The sequence below is a fragment of the Nannospalax galili genome, unplaced genomic scaffold, assembly GCF_000622305.1.
Source record: "Nannospalax galili isolate Female #2095 unplaced genomic scaffold, S.galili_v1.0 scaffold2895, whole genome shotgun sequence".
Classification (NCBI taxonomy): Eukaryota; Metazoa; Chordata; class Mammalia; order Rodentia; family Spalacidae; genus Nannospalax; species Nannospalax galili.
Window position 1 is genome coordinate 628,699 of NW_008336404.1, and position 25,290 is coordinate 653,988.

General features: G+C 41.1%; 1 protein-coding gene across 18 annotated transcripts in view; it reads right to left on the bottom strand.

Annotated features, from left to right (window-relative positions):
• Positions 1-25,290, bottom strand: part of Pum1 (pumilio RNA binding family member 1) — a 126,698-nt gene that overhangs the window by 41,210 nt on the left and 60,198 nt on the right. For 9 of the 18 annotated variants that reach the window (XM_008831155.3, XM_008831161.2, XM_017797644.2 and 6 more), the window contains 4 exons: positions 17,741-17,907; positions 15,386-15,656; positions 3,270-3,363; positions 1,369-1,485 (listed from right to left, as the gene is read on the bottom strand). In XM_008831155.3, coding sequence (XP_008829377.1) covers positions 1,369-1,485; positions 3,270-3,363; positions 15,386-15,656; positions 17,741-17,907 — 649 coding nt within the window. The remainder of the gene's footprint in view (positions 1-1,368; positions 1,486-3,269; positions 3,364-15,385; positions 15,657-17,740; positions 17,908-25,290) is intronic. The other 9 variants (XM_017797645.1, XM_029562545.1, XM_008831162.2 and 6 more) reach the window with 3 other exon arrangements.

The window sequence follows — 25,290 nt, forward strand, 5'->3', positions numbered from 1 at the left end:
TTTACATTATATATATATATATATAAAAATTCAACAACACAGTGAAGTACACACACTGGCTTGGAGTTAAACTGGTAAAAACCAACTCCACACTCTAAACTATGTGAGTTGACATAAGACAGTTTTGTGAGCCCAAATTTCTAAGCTGTGAAAAACCACTGAAAAACTCACATAAAAGAAAAGCAGAGGGCAATGCCCGGCACACAGTTAGGTATTAGGTAAATGTTAATGGTGGCTAGCCAAGAACATTCTATCAGATAGCACCCAAAGCAGAGCAAAGGGCTGCATTAAATATGCTGTCATCATAATCATGGAGCAATTCTAGAGATCACAAAATAACTGAAATCTGACATTAATATTTAGCCAGGATTAATGTTAACTCAAAGGGGTGTGACCCAAAGAATGTGTACTTGAGAGGTTGTATTCTTTGTCCTCATGTTGAAGTGAATCCACCATAACACTGACGGCCCCACTGTGACAGCAACTTTGTCTCAAAGAGTCAAACAGAAAAAGGTGCTTGCCTTTGAAAAACAAAAGCTCAAGATGAGAAAAAATACCATGAATATATCCACAAGCAAATAAAAGCTACGGTAGCCAGTAACAGAAATAATAGGAAACGGTGACCAAAGAAGGCTTCCAAAGCAAGCGAGGCCAGTCAAGGAGCTTCCCAGGTACACATCAGGAAGAGGCTGGTGTCTACAGAGGCCTACGTTGAGGCAATGCCTACAGCAAACTGAAATCAGACGAGGATGGCTGCGGTGTGTGTGGACCCAGACCAGGTGGCCGTGCAGGAGGAAGAGCGGTGCAGTACGGGTATGGGTGACACGCACAGGTCAAGGAGAGAGGCTTCTATGTAAGAACGATCATTTAGAGGAGACGCTAAATGATGAGCCAAGTGTGATAATAACCGTAGAGATGACACATGAGAAAAGAGAAGAAAATGTTCATAAGTACAAAAGTGAAAGGGTAAGATTTATGCTTAAAACCAATTTACCAGTAATTTAGAGGGTAGAGGAAAAGTAAGCCACAAGGTACTGTGGAGAAAGTAAGAAAACAGTCTACATCTCCTGTGGTAGATGAGAAATAGAAGACCAAGCTGGGCAAAATTCCTGAAGTGTGAATGAGCAGCTGCTATCCTCACGGATCCAAAACCCTTATGCCCAAGATAGGCGATCACTTTGCTTTGGACTTGTTCCCATCAGGGAGGACTGTGGAACAGAGGTATCTAATCTAACTGGCAGGGGACTGGCACTGAAGATCAGGACATTTCTACTAGAGACACAGATTTGGGAGAGCAGGAAGAGCCCAAGGCCATCTTAAACAATTCCTAGCAGGTGAGCAAATCCCTCATGCAGCAGAATGTCTCACCAAGTGTCGCTGCTGCAGCCAATCCAGCTGTGTAGGGGTCCGTCCCTGGGGGAGCAGCGCTGATGATGTATGGATTGGGGACGAACGCAGCGGGAGCTAAACCTGCTGAAAACACACCTGTCAGTAAAAACAGACGACCAAAACTGCAGCTCTACTAAATACACCTCCTCTCTTTGGTTTGGCTAGCATTCCAGGTTATCAAGGAAGGGGAAAAGAGAGGGAAGAGAGAAAGACCGAAAGAGGAATTTCACATTGATAAAATAACCTCGATACAAAAGTTTGTGTTTGGTTATTTATATGTGGTATGTGGAAGACCATGTGTGTAAACTTCTGTGTGCACATGTGGAGACCAAAGGAGGACAGTGGGTGTCTTCCTATATTGCTTCCACCTTTTTGAGGCAGGGTCTCTCACTACACCTGAAGCTTCCTGTTTTCGCTAGGCTAGCTGGCCAGCAAACTCCTGGGATCCTATTGCTCCTGCTCTCCAATGCTGGAGTTTCAGGTACATGCAGATCTACCTAGCCTTTATGTGAGGGCTAGAGATTCAAACTTGGGTCTGACATTCACAGCAAGCTCTCTTACCCTAGCATTTCCCTAGCCCTGGTTGGTTTCTTTGTGATAGGGTTTCACTATGTAGCTCATCTGTCCTTGAACTTGCAATCCTCCTGCCTCAATCTTCCAAGTGGCTGGCAGGCTACCATGCCTGGCTTAGTCTTTTTTTTTCAACCTTTAATAAAGAAATGTTTGTATCAAACTGTTTACATACTGTTCTTGATTTGTCTCAGTGCTGGGATCAAACCTAAGGGCCTAATGAATGTCAGGTGAGTCTTCTACCACTTAGGCACTTCTGCTTCTATTTACAGTTTTAAACTGAAATAAAATCCTAACCATTGATTTTATTGTTTTGTTTGTGCTGCTGGGAACCAATCAAGGCCTTTTGCATACTAGATACTAGGCATGTGCTCTACCATTGAGCATCTTCGGCTCTTATGTTATGAAAATATTTTAGAACTTTTATTAAGTTAGAATGATTTATTTCCAAAGAAAGCTTTCTCTCTCTCTCTCTCTTCTTTTTTTTTTTAAGTCTTTTCGAGACAGGGTCTCTCCCCGTAGCCCCAGCTATCCTGGAACTCACTAGGTGGACCAGGCTGGCCTTGAACTCACAGAGATCCACTTGCCTCTGCCTCCCGAGCGCTGGGACTAAAGGCATGCACCACCACACCCGGCTCCAAAGAAAGATTTTTTAAAACTTTTAAAAAATAGTTTTTTAGGACTTTTATTAAGTTAGAATGATTTATTTCCAAAGAAAGGTCAAGTTGGTAAGATTAAAATACCTGCACAACTAACCCAACAGGAAATGGACAGTGCTTAGAAGTCCATCTTCTAAGGTACTATCTGCTACTGAGTAAGATGAGAACAGATGATGTGCATATGTCACCTCAACTTATTTAACCAACATTAGTAAAATCTTTCTGAAATAAGTGATGCTACTCACTGGTCATTTTATATAAACTATATAAATCCTGAAATAGCTAAGATATGAAAGAGCTGGGTACTACGGAAATCTTAGCAGCCCACGTCTAGGATGTCAAAAACAAGAAATGGAGCGAGAGACAACTGAACACAAGAAGAGGCCATATACTCTGTGAAGAATTTGTCTGGACCTCCCCCAACTCTCTTTTTCTTTCATTTTTTTATTTTTTAGAAAGGGTCTCACTATGTAACCCAGGCTGGCTTGGAACTCACCATCTTTCAAACTCCACTCCCCAGGTACTAAGATAACCACCAGGCCTAGCTTATCTGGATGTTTATATTAGGCTAAGCTACTGGGTTTCCCAGCATCCCTCTCCTAGAATGGGGGCCAAACTTCTAACAAGAGAGCTATGGGCTTAAAGACTTACCGATGTGAGGCTGGTGAGCCGCTGCGAGCGCGTACTGCTGCTGCTGAGCAGCTGTCAACTGCTGGACAGCAAGCGCATTGGGCCTTTGGAATAGCTGAGGCAAGAGAAAGATGTGGTGTGGTTAGAGAAACTGTCCTGTGAAATGATTTTTAAATCTCTAATGTCAGCAAGCCTCTGTTGAGCATGATAGTTTGACAAAAGAAGACGTCTCATACCAATACACATACGGAAAATCCCCTGGTCATCAGCAAATCTACAGGGCCTGTGTGATTCAAAGTACACCTCAAAGTTGGGACAAATATACTACAAAATTATTTCCAAGCTATTGCTAGGGCTACAATCTCAATTTAGGTATTTTAAGACCCAATAAGGCTGGTCAGGGTGGCACACAACTTTAATCTTAAGTACTTGGGAGGCAGATCTGAGTTTAAGGCCAGTCTGGTCTACATATTGAGACTTAGTCTCAAAGAAAAAGAAAAAGAAAAAGAAAAAGAGAAAAAAAAAAAAAAAAAAAAAGACGGACCCAACAGTACTTTGGATTAATTCTCACCTACTCATGCTCCGGAGAAGAATATAGGAGGAAGGGTTTACTTTACTCTCTGGAAAAATGATTCTATATACCTTCCTGAACTACTAATAGTTTAACCCTAATAAATAAGTTAGACAAATGCTCAGGTGGGGGTTTTCAGAGTCTCCTAGAAGTCTATTCTTCGTATGCAGTTGACAACACCACAAAAGTATAGCTAATCACAAAATGTGGATGACATGGCATCCACATGCACAGAAAAGGAATAAAAAGTTTTAGACTGTGAGCTCATACTTAGTACACTTCTTAGTTCACAAGAAAAGGCTATGAATAAATTCAAAGACCTTCACACTAAAAATATCCCAGGATTCAACATTATTAACACAGAATATTAACAATCATTCACCTATTCATTTAGAGAATGCTTACAAAACAAATACCTGTTACCAACTATGTATGGAAGGAACAGGAATGCAACCATGAATAAACTAATAGCCCTCTCTCTTGCTTTCCAGAAATTACATTTCATTCTGAACAGCATTAACAGAAAGAAAGGTGAGGCTGGCAGCCTAACTGGGAAGCACTTTGACAGTCTTCCTTCCCAAGAGCCACTAAGACTTCATCCAACAGCTTGCCTCCCAGGACAGGACTTTCAACAGCCCAGCTGACATGAATGGACAAGATACAACAATCAATATAGACCTTGAACTACATTTGTATTCCATGAGACCTAAGAAAGCCATTCCCTCAACTCAGTTAATTAAAACTGTTAATGTTGGCCAACACAACAGATTTAATCCTGTGACCTGACTACCTCTACGTAGCAAACATAAATGTCGACTGATTCCAGTAAAGAACTGAGTATTTTTATACAATGGCGAGTCTCACCTGTCACCTCAGGCTCTACATTCATCTTTGTGAAAGATCAGAAAAAAATTAATATCGCTATTTTGTAGTACAAATAGGAAATATCATAATGATCTTAAAAACACTTTGGCTTGTTTCTTTTCAAAAGTTTAAAAACTTCATCGTAATGCTGGTAAAAAAGAAAGGGTACTACTGCCTTAGAGACATCTGTTAAATATCAAGTATGGAAATTACAGGATGAATAGATTTCTTGGGCATTCAAAACCTTTGTCCACTTTGGAATGGGAGCCAGTCACTACGGCTTAGAAGATGCATTTGTGAACTGTGCAAGTTTATCTAAAAAACAGTGTCTCGTGGTATTTCTATGAACTGGAGACAGTCCATAAGAGGGGCAGCCAAGAGGCAAAAAATTAAATAGAGACTAGGAAAATAGCTCAGTAGTAGAGCACTTGTCTAGCATTCACAAGTGTTCTGGGTTCAATTCCTAGCCCTGGGGGAAAAATTAAGAAAAAAAAAAACCAAGGTAAAAACAGTAGCAGTAAGAAATTATTTATAGATTAATTTCCAAGGTTTCAAAACTGCCTCAAAGCTCCACTAACCACCTACTGCCCCTTCAATGGGTTTCTGGAATTTTCCTGACCTACAACCTCTTGACATATTCTAATTCTCAAGCATTGATCCTGTTAGCTTCTTCTCTACCCTTCTTAACTCTGCTGTAAACAAAGTAAGCTGTTTCACTGCCAAGTTCCATTGTTACTGGGTATACAATATGGCATGCAGCTGGGTAAATAAAGGTACATTCTGAATGTAACTATTGAACATATTCTGACATATCACCCCAAACAGTAGTCCAATGTCAATCTATCTGCCTTACCTCCCTACATAACTCATCATTTGTATACTCTACCTGGAAGCACACATAGAAATACAGTAATGAGATCATCACATAAGCAATCATCTTGGTAACCTAAGTCTGCAGTCCTCACCATCAACCAACCACATTTCATGCTAAGGCCCATTACTCCTAAGTGAATGTACATTAGATTTACAAGAGTTGCCATATTGCCTGTGTTAAGGGCTGGTAATTAGGGGCTAGATAGAGGGCTCAGCGATTAAGAGCACTGGCTATTCTTCCAGAGGACCCAGGTTCAGCTCCCAGTGCCCACATGGCAGCTAACAACCATCTGTAACTCCAGTTTCAGGGGATCTAATGCCCACTTCTGACTTCTGCAGGCACTGCACGATAAGGGTGGTGCACTTACATACATGCAGACATTACAGTCAAACATACATAAAAAAAAATAGTTTTTAAATTGATAACATGAAAATGGAAGAGATTTCCTTCTTGAGAGCATTTTTCAGGAAACAATTCAGGAAACAAAAGCTACGATTTGATTATAGACTACATTCCAGCATTTTGGCACAGTCTCTCTATGTAAATGATGCAATATTAACTGGAAAAGAGTATTCAAAACAAAATTGGGTAATTGGCAAGTGATAAGATTCCAAAGGATCCTGAAAAGCCCACACTAATACCATCTGGTAGGCAAGACAATAAGCTCTACCAAGACCTTCACGATTCTCAAAGCAAGCCAATAACCTGTAGCTGAGAAACAAAATACCGTGAGGGCTGGGGAAGCACTTATTCCAAGTCAACACAGTGAGAGGTGATCCACTGCTGATTTATAGCTCACTCATAGAACTCCAACGCTGTTCCTGAGTCTCAATGCAGGGGAAACTCTATCAACTACTTCAAACATGCCAGGGTTTACAATAAATACTGTAGGCATAATCTGGGAATTTGACAATAACTGTCCCTCACTACATGACCTTAGAAAAGATACCAAGCAGTTTTCTTAGTCCAAAAGGATACTTAGGCAGCCCAAATCACAACACAGCACTGCCATACAGCTGGCGTCTTGTATGACAGTCATGACTGGCCATATGAAAAAATAGCTGCTAAAATCAACTATAAACAACTGTTGGCATAAAAATATTGTTATCAGGCCACCACCTGGTAGTCCAAACAGATTATTAATTCCAGCACTCTAAACTGAGGCAGAAGGTTCAGGAGGTTCAAGGTCAGCCTTAACCTACTTGGCCAAGCCCTATTTCAAAACACAAAACCAAAACCATCAACACCACTCCATTCTGTGGTGGTGTTTTCTGTTACAGAGGAATAATATAATGTCTAAATATGCGTTATGAACTGCAAAAGACCATACCCCCTCTCTTCCCCAACATAATGTTCCTTTGTGGGGTTTCTTTTCTAAAAGCTGGGGACTGAAACCACGGTCTTGTTCCACAAACTCTCTAACACTGAGCTAAATCCATAAAACCAGCCCCAATAAAATGCTAAGGAAAATACTGGCTTTTCACTATCTTAGGGCAAACAGTGGCCAGGGATTTAGACAGACTTTAAGGCCAGACAGTCTTGGTTTGTATCTTGGCTCCACTAGTACCACCGTATGGCTTTAGACCACTGACTTAATTTCACTGTGCCTTAACTTTCCCCCTAACAGGGCAATAAAGAAATACCTACTTCCTAAGGTTATTGTTAGCCCTTTATGTGCAATATTCCCACTAATGAATCAAGGGCACCACTGAATCAGCTGCAGCCCATTCTTTGAGAAGTTATTCAATCCCTCCCTATTGCAAGGTAGCCTACCCAGCACACTGAAAGACCGAACTACCTACTTTGCTTTGAATAAAAATAAATATTCTTAAAGGGGGGGAGGGCGCTGGAGAGATGGTTTAGTGGTTAAAAGCACTGGCTGTTCTTGAAGAGGACCCAGGTTCAATACTTAGTACCCACAGGGCAGCTAGAACCATCTATAACTCCAGTTCTAGGGAAACCAATGCCCTATATGGGCACTGCATGACAGGAATGTCCTTACAGATATGTAGGCAATACACTCATACATATAAAAACAACAACAACAACAACAACAAAAAACTTCCATTGAACCAGTAGCACCAACTGCTGTCAGATGGCTAAAAAAGTAATAGGGATAGGTCCAGGGGGATTTTGATATGACTTGGACAGCAGAAGTACCTGGTGCCAAGCCCAAAGATCTGAGGTTCCACATGATCGAAGGAAAGGACCAGCAAGTTGTCCTCTGAACTCCACATACAGCTCCATGCACACACACAAGTGGGTTTTTTTAAGTAAAAAAAAAAAAAGAAGTGCACAGTTACTGTTATAAATAATTTTCACATTATAATCTTTGCAGGAAAAGCTATGAAAGAAGATTAATTTGAAGAGACAACTCCACATACCAGAAGGCTCTGTGATCCCAGGACAAGGTCCAAAGGAAAAGGCCTGGCATCAGAAATAATTTTATCATCTCTAAAAATCTAATAGCTGCCCCACCTCAGGGAGTCACAGAGAAAAGTCCTTTCAAAATATTGTATCAATGGTCCAATTATAAAATTTTAGGAAAAGGGGCATCCTGTAGCCATTCCTCAATACATTAAATTTGTAAATGCTGTCTGAAGTTTATAGGTCAATCACCAATTCTGACCAAGCTATTTAGCAGCTATAACAATCATCTAATAATGATGATGATTATTTGGCTAATAGGCACATATAAATTATACTACTAAATTAAAAAAAAAAAAAAAAAAAAAACAAGTCTTCAGCAGATCATGAAACTGATTCCAAGATAATTTCTAAATGACATCTTAGACCAAAACACAACACATCCCTCTACAAAATAAACACCTTTGAGAAAAACACTATCATATATAAAACTGGAGAAAATATAAGCTATACTAACATAACCTTCAACTGTTGATCACTAGTAAACATCAACTCTCAGTGACTATACACTGGACTCTGATAGGATAATCACCTTTGAATTTTAAAAAATGGTGGGCATATTAAATACCTACATTAAAGTTATACACACACGGCCTCATGAGAATGACATTTAATAAATGACTAAAGCACTTTTATTAGGTTTTATTTGTATGTGTGTCTGTCTGTATGTGTTTGCATACATACACCTGTATGAGGGTACCCAAAGAGGACAGAAGAAGACAATGAATCCCTTGGAGCTGGAGTTATAGGCAGCTGTGAGTTCCTGGTCATAGTGGCCCATGCCTTTAACTCCAGCACTCCCAAGACAGAGGCTGGAGTGTCATAGGTTCAAGGTCAGTCTCAGCAACATAGCTTGGGAGTTCTAGGTCAGCCTCAATTACATAAATACCCTGTCTCAAAAAAACAAACAAACGAACAAACAAAAAATAATAATACAGTCTCACAAGAAAACTTTTGATATATTTGTAAAATGCCATAGTAAGTTATTTTTGGATTGACTTTGTTCTAAATAAAGCAATGTCAACAATGTGATTATGTTGGCATAAACCTTCTGCCATAAAGTGGGACTATAATGAAATTTACTAATACTTTTCCAAACTGTATCTGGAGGGTTTAAAAAAGAAAACTGCACCCAGGTGTGGTAGCACACACCTTTAATCCCAGCACTCAGAAGACAGAGGCAGATCTCTGTGAGATTGAGGCTAGCCTGGTTTCCATAGCAAGTTCCAAGCCAGCTGAGACTACAGGGAGACCCTGTCACAAAAAGACAGAAAAAAAAAACAAAAAAAAAAAAACCCCACAAAAACTGCAAGTATCATAAAACACATGGACTGTTTACATACACAGTCGATATGTTTATTTTCATGATTATCTCTCTGCCTGGAATTTATAAACAAACCTTAGAAAGATTGCATTCACAATGAGCAACCATGACCAAAGAAGTAAATGAACCATCCAAACCCCAAATACAAGCAGTTAAGTTTGTAAACCTTTATTTGCTGGTTGCTTCATGTCACATTTCACTGTAAAATGATACTAATTTTTAGACAATCAGCTTATATAAAATCAATGTCATGATGTAAAAGAAACTGTATTTGTTCTCCCAATATTCAAACTAGTTCCTCTTAGAAAATGACAGAGCTATTCTACGATTTGTAGCAAATAAACCAGAACAAAGCAAATGACCAGCTTCCCTGCTCATTTAAGAAACTCGAAATCTGGAGCCAGGTATGGTGGAGCATGCCTTTAATCCCAGCATTCATGAGGCAGAGGCAGGCAGACTGATCTGAGTTCAAGGCCAGCCTGGTCTGCATAGTGAGGCCCAGGCCAGCTGGGGCTACTGGAGCTGGGAGATGGCTCAGCAGTTAGGAGGACCCAGGTTCAATTCCCGGCACCCACATGGTAGCTAACAACGGTCCGTAACTCTAGTTCCAGGGGCTCCAACACCCTCTTTTGACCTCTGTGGGCATTATATGACACTTAGATACATGCAGGCAATACACTCATACACATAAAATAAAAAATATCTTTAAAAAGAAACTCAAAATCAAAGAGCAAAATGTGCAAAAAAAAATACATGCTGCTCTAGATCAACGGTTCAAGTCTCATGTTTTTAGTACTCCCTGAGACATTCTTGGCTCTCAAGCAAGACCTCCATGGCCTAACATCAACTACTGAGTGCACGGTCTCCTCTTTCTACACCCACTTGGTAGTGCAGTCATCCTGTGACTGCACATCCATCATTTCCAACTCTGCTCTCTCACCAGCAGCAATACACATCCCAACCACCCCTTCAAGGATCTTGGTTATCACTGAGCCCTACTACTCACTTCTGATCGCACTTGGTAACAACCTATGTAATACAATTCTTCATATGTTTCACAACTGTTTCATGTAGGACCAAGGTTCCTGAAGGACCCGACAGCTGCAGAGAACTAATCAATTTATTCAGTAAGAGAAGAGCTAAACCTGCTTCTACACTAATGTCATAAAAAAGAACAAACCTGAAAACCAAGACATTCCTCCTAAGCTGGTGTGGTGACACACCTGTAGTCTCAGTGCTTGAAAGGCGAAGCAGGAGAGGCACAAGCTGAAGGCCAGTCTGGTGACACAGCAAGATTCTGTATCAAAACAAAAACCAAAACCGGAAAACTACCCTTTAAAAATGCCTTATCAAAAGTCAGGTGTAGTGACGCACTCAGGAGGCAGAAGAAGGCAGATCTGTGAGATTGAGGCCAGCCTGGTCTACACAGTGAGTTCCAAGTCAGCTATGGCTACGGGGAGACCCTAGCTCAAAAAGATGGGGGGAGGGGCGGTTAAGAAGATCCTTATTGGGTTGGAGATACGACTGAGCAGTTGAAAGCACTTCCTGCTCTTCCAGGAAACCAGAGTTCTATTCCCAGTACCCACATGGCAGCTAACAACTGTAACTCCAGATCCAGGAAACCCAATGCCCTCTTCTGGCCTCTGTGGGCACCTCATTTCACAAGCACATACCCATACTGAGTCAAATACACATAATTTAAAAATGAAATCTTTTAGCTGGGCGTGGTGGCGCACACCTGTAGTCCCAGCACTTGGGAGGCAGAGGCAGGCGGATCTCTTTGAGCTCAAAGCCAGCCTGGTCTACAAAGTGAGTTCCAGGACAGCTGGGGCTACAGGGAGACCCTGCTTCAAAAAGACCAAAAAAAAAAAAAAAATCTTTTGAGCTGGGTGGCGCACACCTTTATTCCCGCCACTCAAGAGGCACAAGAATTTTCTACATGAGAATTTTGCACCTTCTCCCTGTAGAAACAAGACTTTTAAGGTACAGCTCAACAGCACCTCTTCTGCAAGTCTTTCCTTCCTTCCTCCAGAGAACTTGTGGTCCAAGGATGTGTGCACAGTCTCCCTCCATCCTACCTCCACCCCTCTCCCCCAACTCCCTGTTAGATTCTATTTTACTTTTTTTGGAGGCAGGGGTTGTCTGGGCACCTGTGTGCAGATATGCATGGAAGTCAGAAGAGGGCAACAGATCCCCTGGAGATGGAGGTACAGGTGGTTCTAAGCATCCTGCCACAAATGTTAGGAACCCCATTCTGGTCCTCTGCAGGAGCAGAAGTGCTCTTAGTCACTAAATCCACTCTCTAGTCCCAGTCCCATGCCTTATCATGGAGTGCTACCCTCTACTACTTAAATGATGAAAAATGATTCTCAATGACTAAACTGAAAACAACTAGGAGGAGGGGGAACCAAATGGATAATCTTGCTCTATTCATGAAAGATGTGCTTTGCAGCCAGGCACACACCCTTAATCCCAACACTTGGGAGGCAGAGGCAGGTGGATCTTTGTGAGTTTGAGGCCTGCCTTGTCTACAAAGTGAGTTCCAGGCCAGCTCAGGATACAGGGAGACCCTGCCCACAACTATAATCTCCCTGAATTAAAGGTGCCAAAACCGATACCAAAGGAATTATGATTTCCTGGGGCTGCAGAAACCCGATTTCATTTCCTGGTACCCACATGGCAGCTGGACAACTGTAACTCCAGTTCCAGAGGATCTGACACTCTCTTCTGGCCTCCACTGGCACTGCATGTCATGACATGGGTGCACTTACATATATGCAGACAAAACACTCATACACATAAAATAAAAATCTGTTTGTTTTGGTTGTAAAAAGATCACTGGGGGCTGGAGAGATTGCTCAGTGGTTAAGGATGCTGGCTGCTGGCTGCTCCTGCAGAAGACCTGGATTCAAAGCCCAACACCCACATGGCAGCTAACAACCATCTGTAACTCTAGTTCCAGGGGATCTGACGCCCTCTTCTGTCTCAGCGGGTATTACACAACATGGGTGCACTTATACACATACAGGCAATACACGCATACACATAAAAATAAATATTTTTTAAGAACACTGCTTGTGCGGGGCATGGTGTCAAAATAAAATCTGAGTAACATTCACACACATAAAAATAAAAATTTTAAATGGGGTTGGAGGCCAGGCGTGGTGGTGCATACCTTTAGTCCCAGAGACGGTGGATCTCTATGAATTCAAGGCCAGCCTGGTCTACACAGTAAGTTCCAGGTCAGCTGGAGCTACAGAGAGACCCTGTCTCAAAAAGACAGAAAAAGGAGCACTGATTGTTCTTCCAGAGAACATGGCATAGGTTCAGGTCCCACTATCCATGTGGCAGCTAACAACTGCCTATAACTCCCATTCCAGGGACCCTCTTCTGGCCTCCACAGGCATTGCATGCACAATGGTGCACCTACAAACATGCAAAGGATTCACACATAAAAATAAATAATTTTTTAAAAATTGTTTTCCTGATGTGAAGGGCCATGGCTTTTGATCAGACAGCAACTGAATACTGGCTATTATACAGTAATATTACTAATTTTAAACAACAAATTTTCCAGGATATCTAAATTTCCCAGGTATTCTGTAGTTTCACATTTTAATTTGGGGAAATGTATTAAATACAGGAGGAACATGGAGATAAAACAGAAATAAGGAAAGAGCTCCTCAAGATCTGATCTGCTGAACATGAGCAGAGGAGCTTGTGTTCTGGAGCAGCTCACAAGCTGGCAAATGCTCCACCAAATACCACGGAACTCAAAGCAGGCAAAAATGAGAACCTGGGATTTGAATATAAAGAAAAGGGACAGGATGGACCTTAACGAAGGGAAACTACTCAAATCAGAATTGGAAAATGGAATTAAAGTGATAAACAGCAAAAAGAGGGATAGACAAAACAAAAGCACATGACTTCCAGGAGAAAAGATTCTTTCAGCCTTAATTCTTGCTTCTATATAGGAGCCTCTGGAAAGCCGAGGTCTCAGAGTCTGAGGACAATGGTTCCCAGATGTTAGGGTGCATGGGACAAGAATGTATAAAACAATCTAATTAGAAAAGTAGTAATTTGGACGTGGAAATCCAGCTCAGAGGTAGAGTGCTTCCCTGGCATGCATGAAGTCTTAGGTTTGATCCCCGGTACTAGGAGGGTGTGAGGGAGAAGCACCAATATGGCCAAGGGATAAAATAATAATGACCACATCACGTGACAGCACCATTACACCTCATCAGCTAACACATACATTTTCTGTAAAATGTAGAATTAGTCTTACTATGCCACAAGTCAACAAACAAGTTTTCAAAGTAATCCTGTTTACTTACAAATGTGTCAAAATAAGGCCATGGCTTTGTATTCTGTCTGAATTGATATTTTTGATACATTCAAAAGCACACTTCTATTCAAGTCCTAATAATTATCCAGCTTCCAAAACCATTGGTAATAAGAAACCAGAGATGAGTAAATAAAAAAAAAACTATAACTCCATGATTATGAAAGGACAGTTAAATGAGAGAGAAAGAGTTTTGTTAACAAATGATTGGAGACAAATTCTTCTTAAATAACAAGATTTGGAATAGAAAATTAATACATGAAGCAGTAAGGGTCATAAGGAAGAGGAAACCAGAAAGGACATATTTACGGCAGTGAGCATACCTCTTGAGAACTACAGAGAGAACAGTGTACACTTACAGTTTACTCTCTAAAGAGAAGTTTGCTAATTAAAACTTATGTAAGGCTGGGAGTGTAGCTCAGTGGTAGAGAACTTGCATAGCCCTCGCGAGGCCCTAGGTTCCATTACCAGTTCCATCAAAAACAACAAAACTTTTATAATCATATATAGTCAGAGCATACTTCAAAGGGATTTCTTTTGATAATGTTCCTATAAATATCTAATTGCCATTTGACATCAGGTAAATGACAGTAAATAAAGCACAGCACAGTACCACTAATTGACAATGACCATAAGCGAATTTACCAAGAGATTACAGAAGTTCAAAACTACACATCTAGAATCTGTATTGATGTTCTAATCCAAAACTAAGTAGTAACAGAAATGCACTATTCACCAAACTGCTTCCACCACAAAATGATTATAAAGTTACCCTGTCCCTTTTTTGTAATTTAGATAGCTGATTTTCTGTAAAATGTAGAATTAGTCTTACGCACAGATGCCTTTAAAAACAGCAGGAAAAAACAGCAGGCATGGTGGCGCATACCTGTGATCCCAGCACTAAGAACGCTAATCACAAGAACATAAGATCCAAGCCAGCCAGGACTGCATAGCAGGTTCTAGGCCAGCCTTGGATACATAATGAAACACTGTCTCAAAAAACCTAGAACAGTAAGCACATACACAAAATTTTCTAGAAATGTATGGATAAAAGAACAAGATAAGAGTTAGGGAGATGGTTCAAAGGGTAAGAGGATTTGCTATGCAAACACTAGTGCCTAGGTTCGAATTCCTAGCACCCACATAAAAGCCAGGCATATCTGTGTATGCCTATAACTATAGCATTAGGGGGTGGAGGGTGAATGAGAGGCAGAGAGAAGCATGAGTTTCCAGTTCAGTGAGAGGCCCTGTCTCAAGGGAGTAAGGCAGAGTGATAGGGGAAGACATTCAAGCTAGTAAGCTCCAAAATGTGCCATCTCTGAGTCCCAATGCTGGGGTAAAGGGCATGTGCAGCCAGGCCCTCAAGTCTTCTTGCTTTCAGCAAGCATTCTTACCAGTCATATCACACAACACAAATCTTCAAAGTATAACAGCATCTGGGAGGATAGTATTACAAAGGTAACACCACCTCATCCATTCCCCAGGGATGGGGACAGAAAAGAGCCAAGCACAGTACACATAGAGCAAGGTGCTTTCTTTCCAGCAACCTCGGCATAAAGACCCAGCTTCCTAAGGAGAAAGGCCCACTTTGTAAACTTACTTCACTGTTGTGTCAAGAGAGGTTGGCACAGACATCCTAAAATGACAGCACCCTGGCCCACCCCCTCTTCCTAGTTACTTGAGTAATGTGCTGACTAGAGGGAAGTAGAAAGGGTGACAAAGACACAAACAGTACCTGTTGTTGAGAATTGTAGTCAAAAAGTCCCACAGTTGCTCCTGCTGAGTCCACAGGTACCTGCGTGCCTGAATAATCAAACTGCAGAGGCTCCATGCCCACATGCTCCATGGGGTCCAAAGGGACACTCTGGGACTCCATGTTGGAGAAATCCTCCACAGGCTTGGCACCATTGGTGCTGGTCAGCTGGGCTAAGCCCTCAGAACCATTCTGGTTTGGACCCAGAAGATCCACTTCATTAGCAGAGTTCTGGCAATTACCAGGGGTACGGCTAAACAGAGAAAGTAAAGGGCATTAAACCTTATTTTGATCGGGGATGGACATTACAGCAACCCCCAGTTTATGTCCTTGACACAACTCATTAACAACAGTACTTAAAGCTATTTCTACAAAATAACTAGAGATCCTTTACGGCGCTTACAAGGTTACACCCTCTAAAATGATCCCTCTATTGCTTGCTTTCTTTCCTATCTACCTCCCGAACACACATTATCTGCTGTTAATTTGCAATTCCTTTACTGTGGATTCTAGATTGGAGGAACACGGAATAAACTGAAAACACTGCCAACTGTGCCATTCATGAAAACAAAGGTATCCCTTAAAACATGGGGTTTACAGTAAAATATGTTCCCCCAAAGCAGTATCTCCTCTTTAAACACAGCAAAATGGAAAGGCGAGTTTCTGAGTTGGGCATAGTGGCATACACCCATAATCCCAGCACTCAGTGAAAGTTCAAAGCCAGGCTACAATACACAGTGAGACTTTGCTCTTCATTTCTTGTTTTTTAATGTATTACTGACTAGTGTTAAAACTGCCCCACCCAAGAAATTGGAAGAAGCAAATCATTTCAAAATATTTTAACACACTAACAATATGTTCCTGCTCAAAAAACAATTCTTAAAATTAAAACTAATATAAACACAATTTATCATCCAAATCGAGAGACTCCAGCAAGCAAAAGAGGGTACTAATGATAATTCTCTGGGGTACAGGTTTAGGTGAGTACTGTTCTGGGAGCCCAGTATATACCACCATCCTATCTGTAAAAGGATTATATCATCCAAATCAAACTAACAGGTTACACTACAGGCTAGGAGGGTAACCTGTGGCTACATTCAATGCCCTTCTCCCCCAAAAGGTATTATAGCTGGTACATGTTATAGGTATTGCCATGTTCTATCACATACATCACCATTCCTTGCCCCAGCCAGATACCACAGAACAAGGCTCTAGGCTACTTGAGATTCAGGGAGGAGGGGCCACCAGAACTCAGCTCCAAGAACACAGAGGAGCATTTATTACTCTCTGCCTCAAATTTCAAAGGCTATTCAAGATATATACATGTTCAATATATAGAAAATAAATTAGGCTTATTCAACAACTGACACTTGTTCTACCAATGATGCACAAATACATTTTTATTTTGACATTAGCAGATATGTGGGGTATATGGATGTATGTTTTCATATGTATGAAAATACACACCCATTATCTTTAAACTGACAATAAAGTTCATCTATAGATCACTATGCAAATATTTTGTTATTTGAAATTATATACCATAGCTAAAGTTTGATTGCATAAATGAGAAACAATTGCCAACTATGGAAGACAAAAAGCTAATACTAGGTATGTTAAATTACAGGGTAAAACCTGCAACTTAATCATGACCAGAGATGGAGTAAGAGGCATGGATGGAAAGGATGATTACCACAGCCATTTGCTGAGCGTGGTGGTGGTATACACTTGTAATCCCAGCACTCAGAGGCTAAGGCAGGAGGACTGCAAGTTCAAGGCCAGCCTGAGCTACATAGTGAGACCCTGTCTTCAAAAAAGGAAAAAGAAAATAAAAACACATCACAAATCCCAAGTCATTTCCTCGACTTCTTCAGGATGAAGTAAATGATGCCTGCCCTAACTACCTGGGAAGGAACTGTTGAACACAAATGAGATGGCGCACAAGTTCTCAACTATTTCTCCCTCCAAGGTACAAGAGGGATACTGATACCATTCCCTTAATGACCATGGCTCTATAGTATAGTGGTCTAGGAGAGATGGGCAAGTCCCTAGGCACCAACACCAGGTGACTTTAGTATTCCAGAATTACTAAGATACTCTCTATGGAATCACTGCAAATTCAGCTCTGCACAAGTACACATATCTATCATTTTGGCAAAGCATGGAGCATTGACAGCTCTTAGAAAATTCTACCTTAAGAGTTAATTTACACCTCTGTGGCATGATCTTATACTGGATCTGGCTTTTAAAAAAGAAACATGAGGGGAGGGACTAAAACAAAATAAAAATAAAACCCATAGCCCACATCCAAAAATCAATAGAGTAAAATATACAAACCTAAAATCTTTGACGTCTGCATCAATCCCATTCTGCACTGGTAAACCATTGGTCTTGTCCATCACATCACCCTCCTCCTTCAAATCTCCTAGCTTATCTCCATCAAACGCACCCTTGTTCTTCTTTTCACCTTTGTCGTTTTCATCACTGTCTGCATCCCTTGGGCCCTGTTCGAAAAATAGCTTCAGCTTCACTAATCATCAACTAGTGGTGGGTACTCACTGTGGACAGCAGACTACGCTAGATGCTAATCAGAACAGGACAGTGCCCATGCCCTTTCAGACATTACAATCTAATTAACAAACAACACAAGGCAGGAACACTGCAGAAAGTCTTGTCAATGGGGGAGACAGACAACATATATGTTATGGAATTTAGGACAATCTTACCATAGCAAGTGCTCCCACTTCTCCCCACGCCCTCTTTTCTGTCCAAAGCTCAGTTACAACAGTGTAACTCTTGACTCACCTCTCTGCTCTCAAATCTATGTAATAAAGAGCTTCACCCCAATAAAGAAGAAAAGCATTAAGCCCATAAAAGCAACTTCATACCTATTATCCTATGTAAACCCCTCTTACTTCTAAATAGTTACTCGATATCACCATTCCTACTCAATTAGTCTATACTTGATCTAGGGGTGTATACCCTACCAATATGCACTACCACCCCAGATCTGCCCTATTATACCACCAAGTTACTGGCAACCCCTCAATATTGTTTTGGGATTTGCTTATTTCATTGGTTTTGGTTTTTGTGAGTCAGGGTCTTGTTGTCTCTTGCAAGCCTGGAACTCACTACATACAATGCTCAGGCTGGCCTGAAACTTGTGGCAATCCTCCTGCCTCAGCGTTCTGAATGCTGAGATTACAGGGTGTACCACCACACCCAGTAAATATTTACATTGATTTCTTTTTTTAATGCTTCGAAACAAAACCTACCTGGAAAATTATTTTATCCAAAAATACTCTAAAAACTGCTATTTTATGCAACCTGTTCATTTCAATGCAAGTTAGTTTTAAATAACTGGAGGTGTTCGATGCCAGAGAATTATCTCTGAAGTGTTTCAAACTTTCAAACATTAGAACTCTAAGAATTTATCTGGTGCCAGATATGTTCAGGCCCTGCCCTCTAGGAAAATGTAAATGTGTCCCCTCTTACCAGCATTCAAAATTATAAGCCCTAAACATGAAAAATAGGGGGAGGGAGGGCTCCTTGATTTCTAAAGGGAAACAATTCATCTGTGGACTTGAAACGGCACAAAAAGCTGTGCAGAACCTGGTACCTGGCACACTACTAAGTAGTTTGCACTTTTATAAAATCAGAGTGGGGCAATCTTGGTGCTTGTTCCCACAACTGACTCACTCATGATTTAAGGACGAATCAAGTGCATGTGATCCAAATTAAAACTCTTGGTAAAAGGCAAGTCTAATCAAAAGATGAGAGCTGCTACTAAACCAGTGGGCACTTCAGGGGAGCACAGGGCAGTAGACAGTTGTGAGTGTCCCAACTGAGGGCAGAGCAGGCTACAGAGGTAAAACAACAGAAGCTCTCAGAAGACTTAAATCACTGGCTCAGAAATGATAACGCAAGGACTCTGACATTCTCACACTTGCAGGTTACTACCTCAGAGCCCTTTGTTTTACTTTTTAAAGTCATTCTCTGCTCAAATGGACAAAGAGAAAGTTTTTGCAGACGAGAGACTAGAAGTACGTGTGAGCAGGAACATAGAAAGATGTACAGTTAGGCTTCACATGACATTAAGATGGTGAAGCACAGCCCTGACAGAGTCAAGATGTGCCTCTCAGAGAGGTTCTCTGCAGTATGACGCTTAAGAAGGACCCAAAAGACTAAATAATAGCCAGGGAAGGAGCACACTGAGGCCCCAAAGCAAAGATGGGAATAGGATCAGATTCTGGAGGCCAAAAGAGCTTACAAGACAACCAGAAACCAGTATCTTCCTCCACAATACAAGATAAAGTACAGAAGCTGAGCATTCATCTCAGGGTTCCAGCTGTTAATATGAATAACATGCCTGGCAGCTCAGTAAATGACCAGAATTTTTAAAGAAATACCTCCTACAAAACTGAACTGCCCAAGTAAGAAGTCTCTTCCTGCTGTCTTTAGTATCACCAAGCCAAGTCCAGACAGCAAGAATATCATCTCAATGGCAAACCAAAACCATTAATGTCAATAGCAAAAAAACATCACAAGGATCATCCCACTGTCACACATGAATAATCTCTACAACCCTATAAAACAAACTGCTGGCTCAGAAGAAACCATTCAGCTCCAGTATCTCACAAGGGGGTTCAAAGTCTTGCCTGTGAAACTGCACAGGAAACAGGAAAGGGCAGGAAAGGAAGATTCCATAGAGAGCAAGAACCCTGGTGGGGCACAGTCACTGGCCGAGCAACCTCCAGCATTCTCTTTCTTCAATGGCCTTCCAAAGGGCTTTCCGAGAACCTGCTCAGCCTATCTCTGTGCTCACTGTTCTCTCCTGAAAGTTTGGTCACTAACAGGAGGTCTGTTATCATTTACATGGCCAAGGGCTGGATTTTCAAAATAGTCTCTGGAATGAGCTGGTTTTCTTCAATACAGTACAGTCCGTTTCTACAAAAATTTGCTGCCTGACTTTCTGGCCATAATAAGCCATCAAAACCTTGGCAGAATTACTGACCATTTTATTGGAGGGAAGGGGACTCAAAGGATGATTCTACCTCATTTTGTAGAAACTGGTGAGGATGAATAATAATCCATTTATGACTTGTATGCTATTTTTTTCTGTAGGTGGACTGTAGTTGAATGACTATTTTTACTTAAGGGTTAGAGGTACATAACCTAGTGATAGAATGCACTGGTTTCAATCCTCAGGACTAAAAAAGGAAGTGTGACTACATGTGTATGTATGCTCAAATAGACATATATGTACACACAAACATTTTACTTAAAAAGACAAAAACTTGGGGCTGGAGAAAGGGTTCAGTGGTTAAGAGCACTGGCTGTTGTCGAGAGAACCTGGCACCTACATGGCCACCATCAACCATCTATAGCTTCAGTACCGGGGGATCTAACGCCCTCTTCTGTCCTTTATGGCCATCACACAACACAGGTGCACTTACATATATACAGAAAAAACACTCATATAGATAAAATTTTTAAAAAGACAAAAGTTTAGCAAATCCACAATGGTTCTCAATAAAAAACTAGCAGTTAGGTCTGGTTTTGTAATTACACCAGGAGCACAAATGGGATACCAGCTGATCAAGTCTGTTATCAATAGTATTGGGTTTAAGATCCAAAAAATGGGTTTCTTACTGTAATCCCAGCACTCAGGAGGACTGCAACAAGTTATAGGCCAGCCGGGTCTATATTGACAAGCCCTATCTCATAAAAAAAAGTTGAACTGTGACAGACCAGCTTTAATTCTAGCACTTAGGAAGCAGAAACAGGTGGATCTCTGTGAGACTGAGGGAGTTCCAGGCCAACTGGGGCCATAGGACCCTTTTTCAAAAAAGAAGGGGGGAGGGGTAGGGAAGCTTGTGAAGACCATATATGGACTATTAATTTTATGGCATGTTATTTGTAATATGTAGGTATTATTCGTAACTATGAGGTCTTGTGGGAAGCAGTTCTATCTCAATTGTAGCACTTATGGTTACAAAACTTCGACAGTTATTTAATCTGAGTCTCTGAGTCTTAGTTTGCTCATCAGGGATAATTCTGTTCAAGAATAGTATAGTTATGAACATTAAAGAAATAATAGATGTGAATTTTTTAAGAGTGTATTACTTATACACATGTAACACAGGAAAACAAGATGCACAGTTTCAGAATTTCTTAGTTAATATTATGTAGATATCAAGATTTTGAAAAGTCTGGTTTCAAAAATTAAGTGTTTTAACTACCACACACAAGTGCAGTGTTGTCCTCCCAGGTTTAACAATGTAGTCGTTCTACAGTACAAGCTAATCACCACAATTTGAACGTTTACAGGTACCTGAGGCAAGCCCCAAAGATTCTGATTTAACTGGTCTGAAAAGGCTCCTACACTATTTTTTTTTTTCTTTAAGTCTTTTCTTCCAATAGCTCATTTAACTACCCACACTTGAGAACCCATACAATTAAGGTCCAACAAATAAATAAAAAGGACAAGGAAGGCTGGGCGTGGCGGCGCACGCCTTCAATCCCAGCACTCGGGAGGCAGAGGCAGGTGGATCTCTGTGGGTTCAAGGCCAGCCTGGTCTACATAGTGAGTTCCAGGACAGCTGGGGCTACAGGGAGACCCTGTCTCGAAAAGACACCCCCTCCCAAAAAAAAAGAACAAGGAACGTTTGTGCTGTAGATTTTGTTTTATTCTATTATTCAGTGCATAATAGTACTAAAAGGTCTATTGGATGGATGGATGGATGGATGGATGGATGGATGGATGGATGGATGGATGGATGGATGGATGGATGACAAAATAAATAAGGGTTCGTGACATCTTTCTCAGTATGGGCTTCCTTTAGATGTTAGCCCTAAACTGTAATACTCAAAGACAAATATCCACGATGCACTGTGCATGGTGGCACAAACTTTTAATCCCAGCACTTGGGAGGCAGATGTAGGCAAATCTCTGTGTCCATGATGCACCAAACATGCATCACACTTACGCCCAACCAATCTCCATGGTGGGACCAAAAAGGTGCTGAGAGATGGGAGAGCAACTCTGAGGTGGAAGACAATGTCGTACTAGATACAAAAGAAGCGGGAGCAAAGCAGTCCTGGAGTGATAGTCACAGAGCCCCAAGATCAGCCTGTACTAAGAGCTCAGTGTCCTCCAGATCCCTGTCAAGGAAGGAATACTTCCCAACATCTCTTTTATTTCCAAAGAAGTAGGAACCAGAATTCCTTCTCTTTCTGCACAAGGCTTCTCGTGGTAGAAGGCACATTCGTGACATTAGGAATTATCTTGTACACATTTGTTTTCCACAAAATGACAAAAAAAAAAAAAAAAAAAGCTTGATGCAATAAAAGATTTCAGGTATGACTAAAATGACTAAAAATCTGAAAGGGCAAATTACTGGGCGTGGTGGCTCACGGCTTTAATCCCAGCACTCGGGAGGCAGAGGCAGGTGGATCTTTGTGAGTTCGAGGCTAGCCTGGTCTACATAGTGAGTTCCAGGACAGCTGGGGCTACAAGGAGACCCTGCCTCAAAAAGACAAAAAAAAAAAATCTGAACGGGCTAGCCTTGTGAAAAATCTTATATGAGGAACTCAACTCATAAGGCAATAGAGTTGAGCAGAAAGCAGTAAAGCTCAGAACTGAAATTCAAACAAAGTTTGAATCCAGGCCCCCTACTTTCCCTCGGAGCCAGATTTTTCCCATCTGTAACCTACCTTAAAGGGAACTGTTCCAAGGAACAAATACTGACATTCATAAAAGTGCAATTCTTCCAAAACTAAAACTTGCTACCTTTTTCACAGAAACAGCCCCTTCACTCACACCTCCAAAGCTTGATCAAGGACTGCTAGACACCCTGTGCTCTTTCTCCTGGAAAGAACCAGTTGAGGCTCTACTCATAGCACTCTCAGTCCAACTAGTTTTCCTGGGATTTGTATGTACAACTGCAGCTACTACACTTCATCAAGCCCAAGATGCTGTCACTTATGAGCCAGTAAAACGGAAACACATTAGTTAAAGCATGACACAGTCTCATTTGAAATATGCACGCCAATTTCAGAAGGAACAAAAGCAGGGGGATGTGTACTGTGGAACATGACCCACACAGGCACTGCGAACAAAATCATCCAATTCCTGGTAGGAAGAACTGGTACCTCAGCTGTTACAGCCAAGAGAATAAAAGAAAACTTATCTTTAGGCAGAAAGTGGTGTTTGTTTTTAGTAGAAAAATCTCAAAAACCAGTTTTCACTTTACTATTTTGTAGTCATGAAAGCTTGACATTGGAGACCAGGGCGTGTGGGTTTCATTTTTAGAGTAAGCCCAAATCTGAAGGAACTCCTATGATATAGTCTTCCACAGAAATTATAACAGTGCAATGCTTATCCATTTTAATATACACATGAATGATTAGAGGGTTGTCTTACAACAACCCAAAAAACTGGTGGCACATGCCTGCAGACCCAGTACTGAGGATGCTGAAGCAGGAAGACTGAGTTTGAGGCCACCCTGGCTATACAGTGACACCTTATGCCCCAAACAACAACAGCAGGTTTTGATTCAGCAGGAGCCAGGGCAGGGCAGAGGAATTTGATTTCTAATAAGCTCCCAGGGACTGGAGCAGGCACTGACTGAAGAGTGAGACTTTGTTATATTACAGAGGAGGCTTCGTTAGATTTTAATTATACCTACTGTGCAGATGAAGAAATTAAAGTCCAGCTCATACACAAAGTCCTGACTTTCATCTGTAATATCCAAACCTTTTGAACAAAATACCAATTAAATACTAGCCTTGAAAGCCAAATCAAGTTTTTTGACCCAGATGAACTACTACAAGTACACATCCTCTAGATCAGAAAGCAGCAGCTTTACAGAACAGAGAGACCTTTTTCTGTTTTCTAAAAACCTTTTTTTGTTCTGTAAGGTTTTAATAGATTTGAAGTTTACAGTGGGCTTTTCACTTATTTAAGCATCATAAACCAAAAGGTAGCAATTACAATCCACTGTTCTTACTAGCTAGGCTTCAACCTATTAGAAAATCAGCTGGTATTCTACACCAACAGCAATGTCACCCTTGGTTAGTTAACTCATGTGATTCTGTAATCGCTTCTAAAACTAAGAGGTGGGAAAGGAAAAGTATTACTCCAGGGATAAATAAAGGATACAAATAGGAAGAAGAGGCCTGATTTATGGATTCAAATTTTTCTCATTGTTCTAAAACCTGCTGCCCCAAAAGGTGGGATCCACATAGCAAGTACAATCAAGGATTTACAAGTATGAGTACAAAACACAGTTGTCAGATTCTTCTGGTCAGTCAAAAAAGTATTCTTACCTCAGAAGCCAAACTACTAAACTCAACTACTAAACTATGCCACCAAAACTAACTCAAGAAGGCTCAGAGAAGGAAGCAAAGAGCTACATCTATTCAAGCTATATTCAGGAAATCCCAGTGCACATGGAAAGCTACTGCACAGTAAGATGAGCTTCAGTAAGAGCCAGCCCACCTGAAGAGTTAACCCAGGGACTATGAGTTGCTGATTCTGAGAGGGGCATCTCAGAACCAGTTTTAAGGTGTGCATAATCACTATGCCAGCAATGATCTTGGCATCTCAGCTTACTAGTTAAGAATACACGGGTCTCTGATCTACAGGCTACTGGGTTTTGGTCCTTAGAACAGTGTCCTACAAGCAGGCATCCTACTGTCTTTGCTCTCTGAACCTAACACTTGATGACAGACTTATTTTGTTTTGCTTTTGAGAGAGAGAGAGAGAGAGAGAGAGAGAGAGAGAGAGAGAGAGAGAGAGAGAGAGAGAGAGAGAGAGAGAGAGAGCGCTAGCTCACTGTTTTTGAAGATGCACACCATGAGAACTAGAGTGAGTCAGGTTCCCA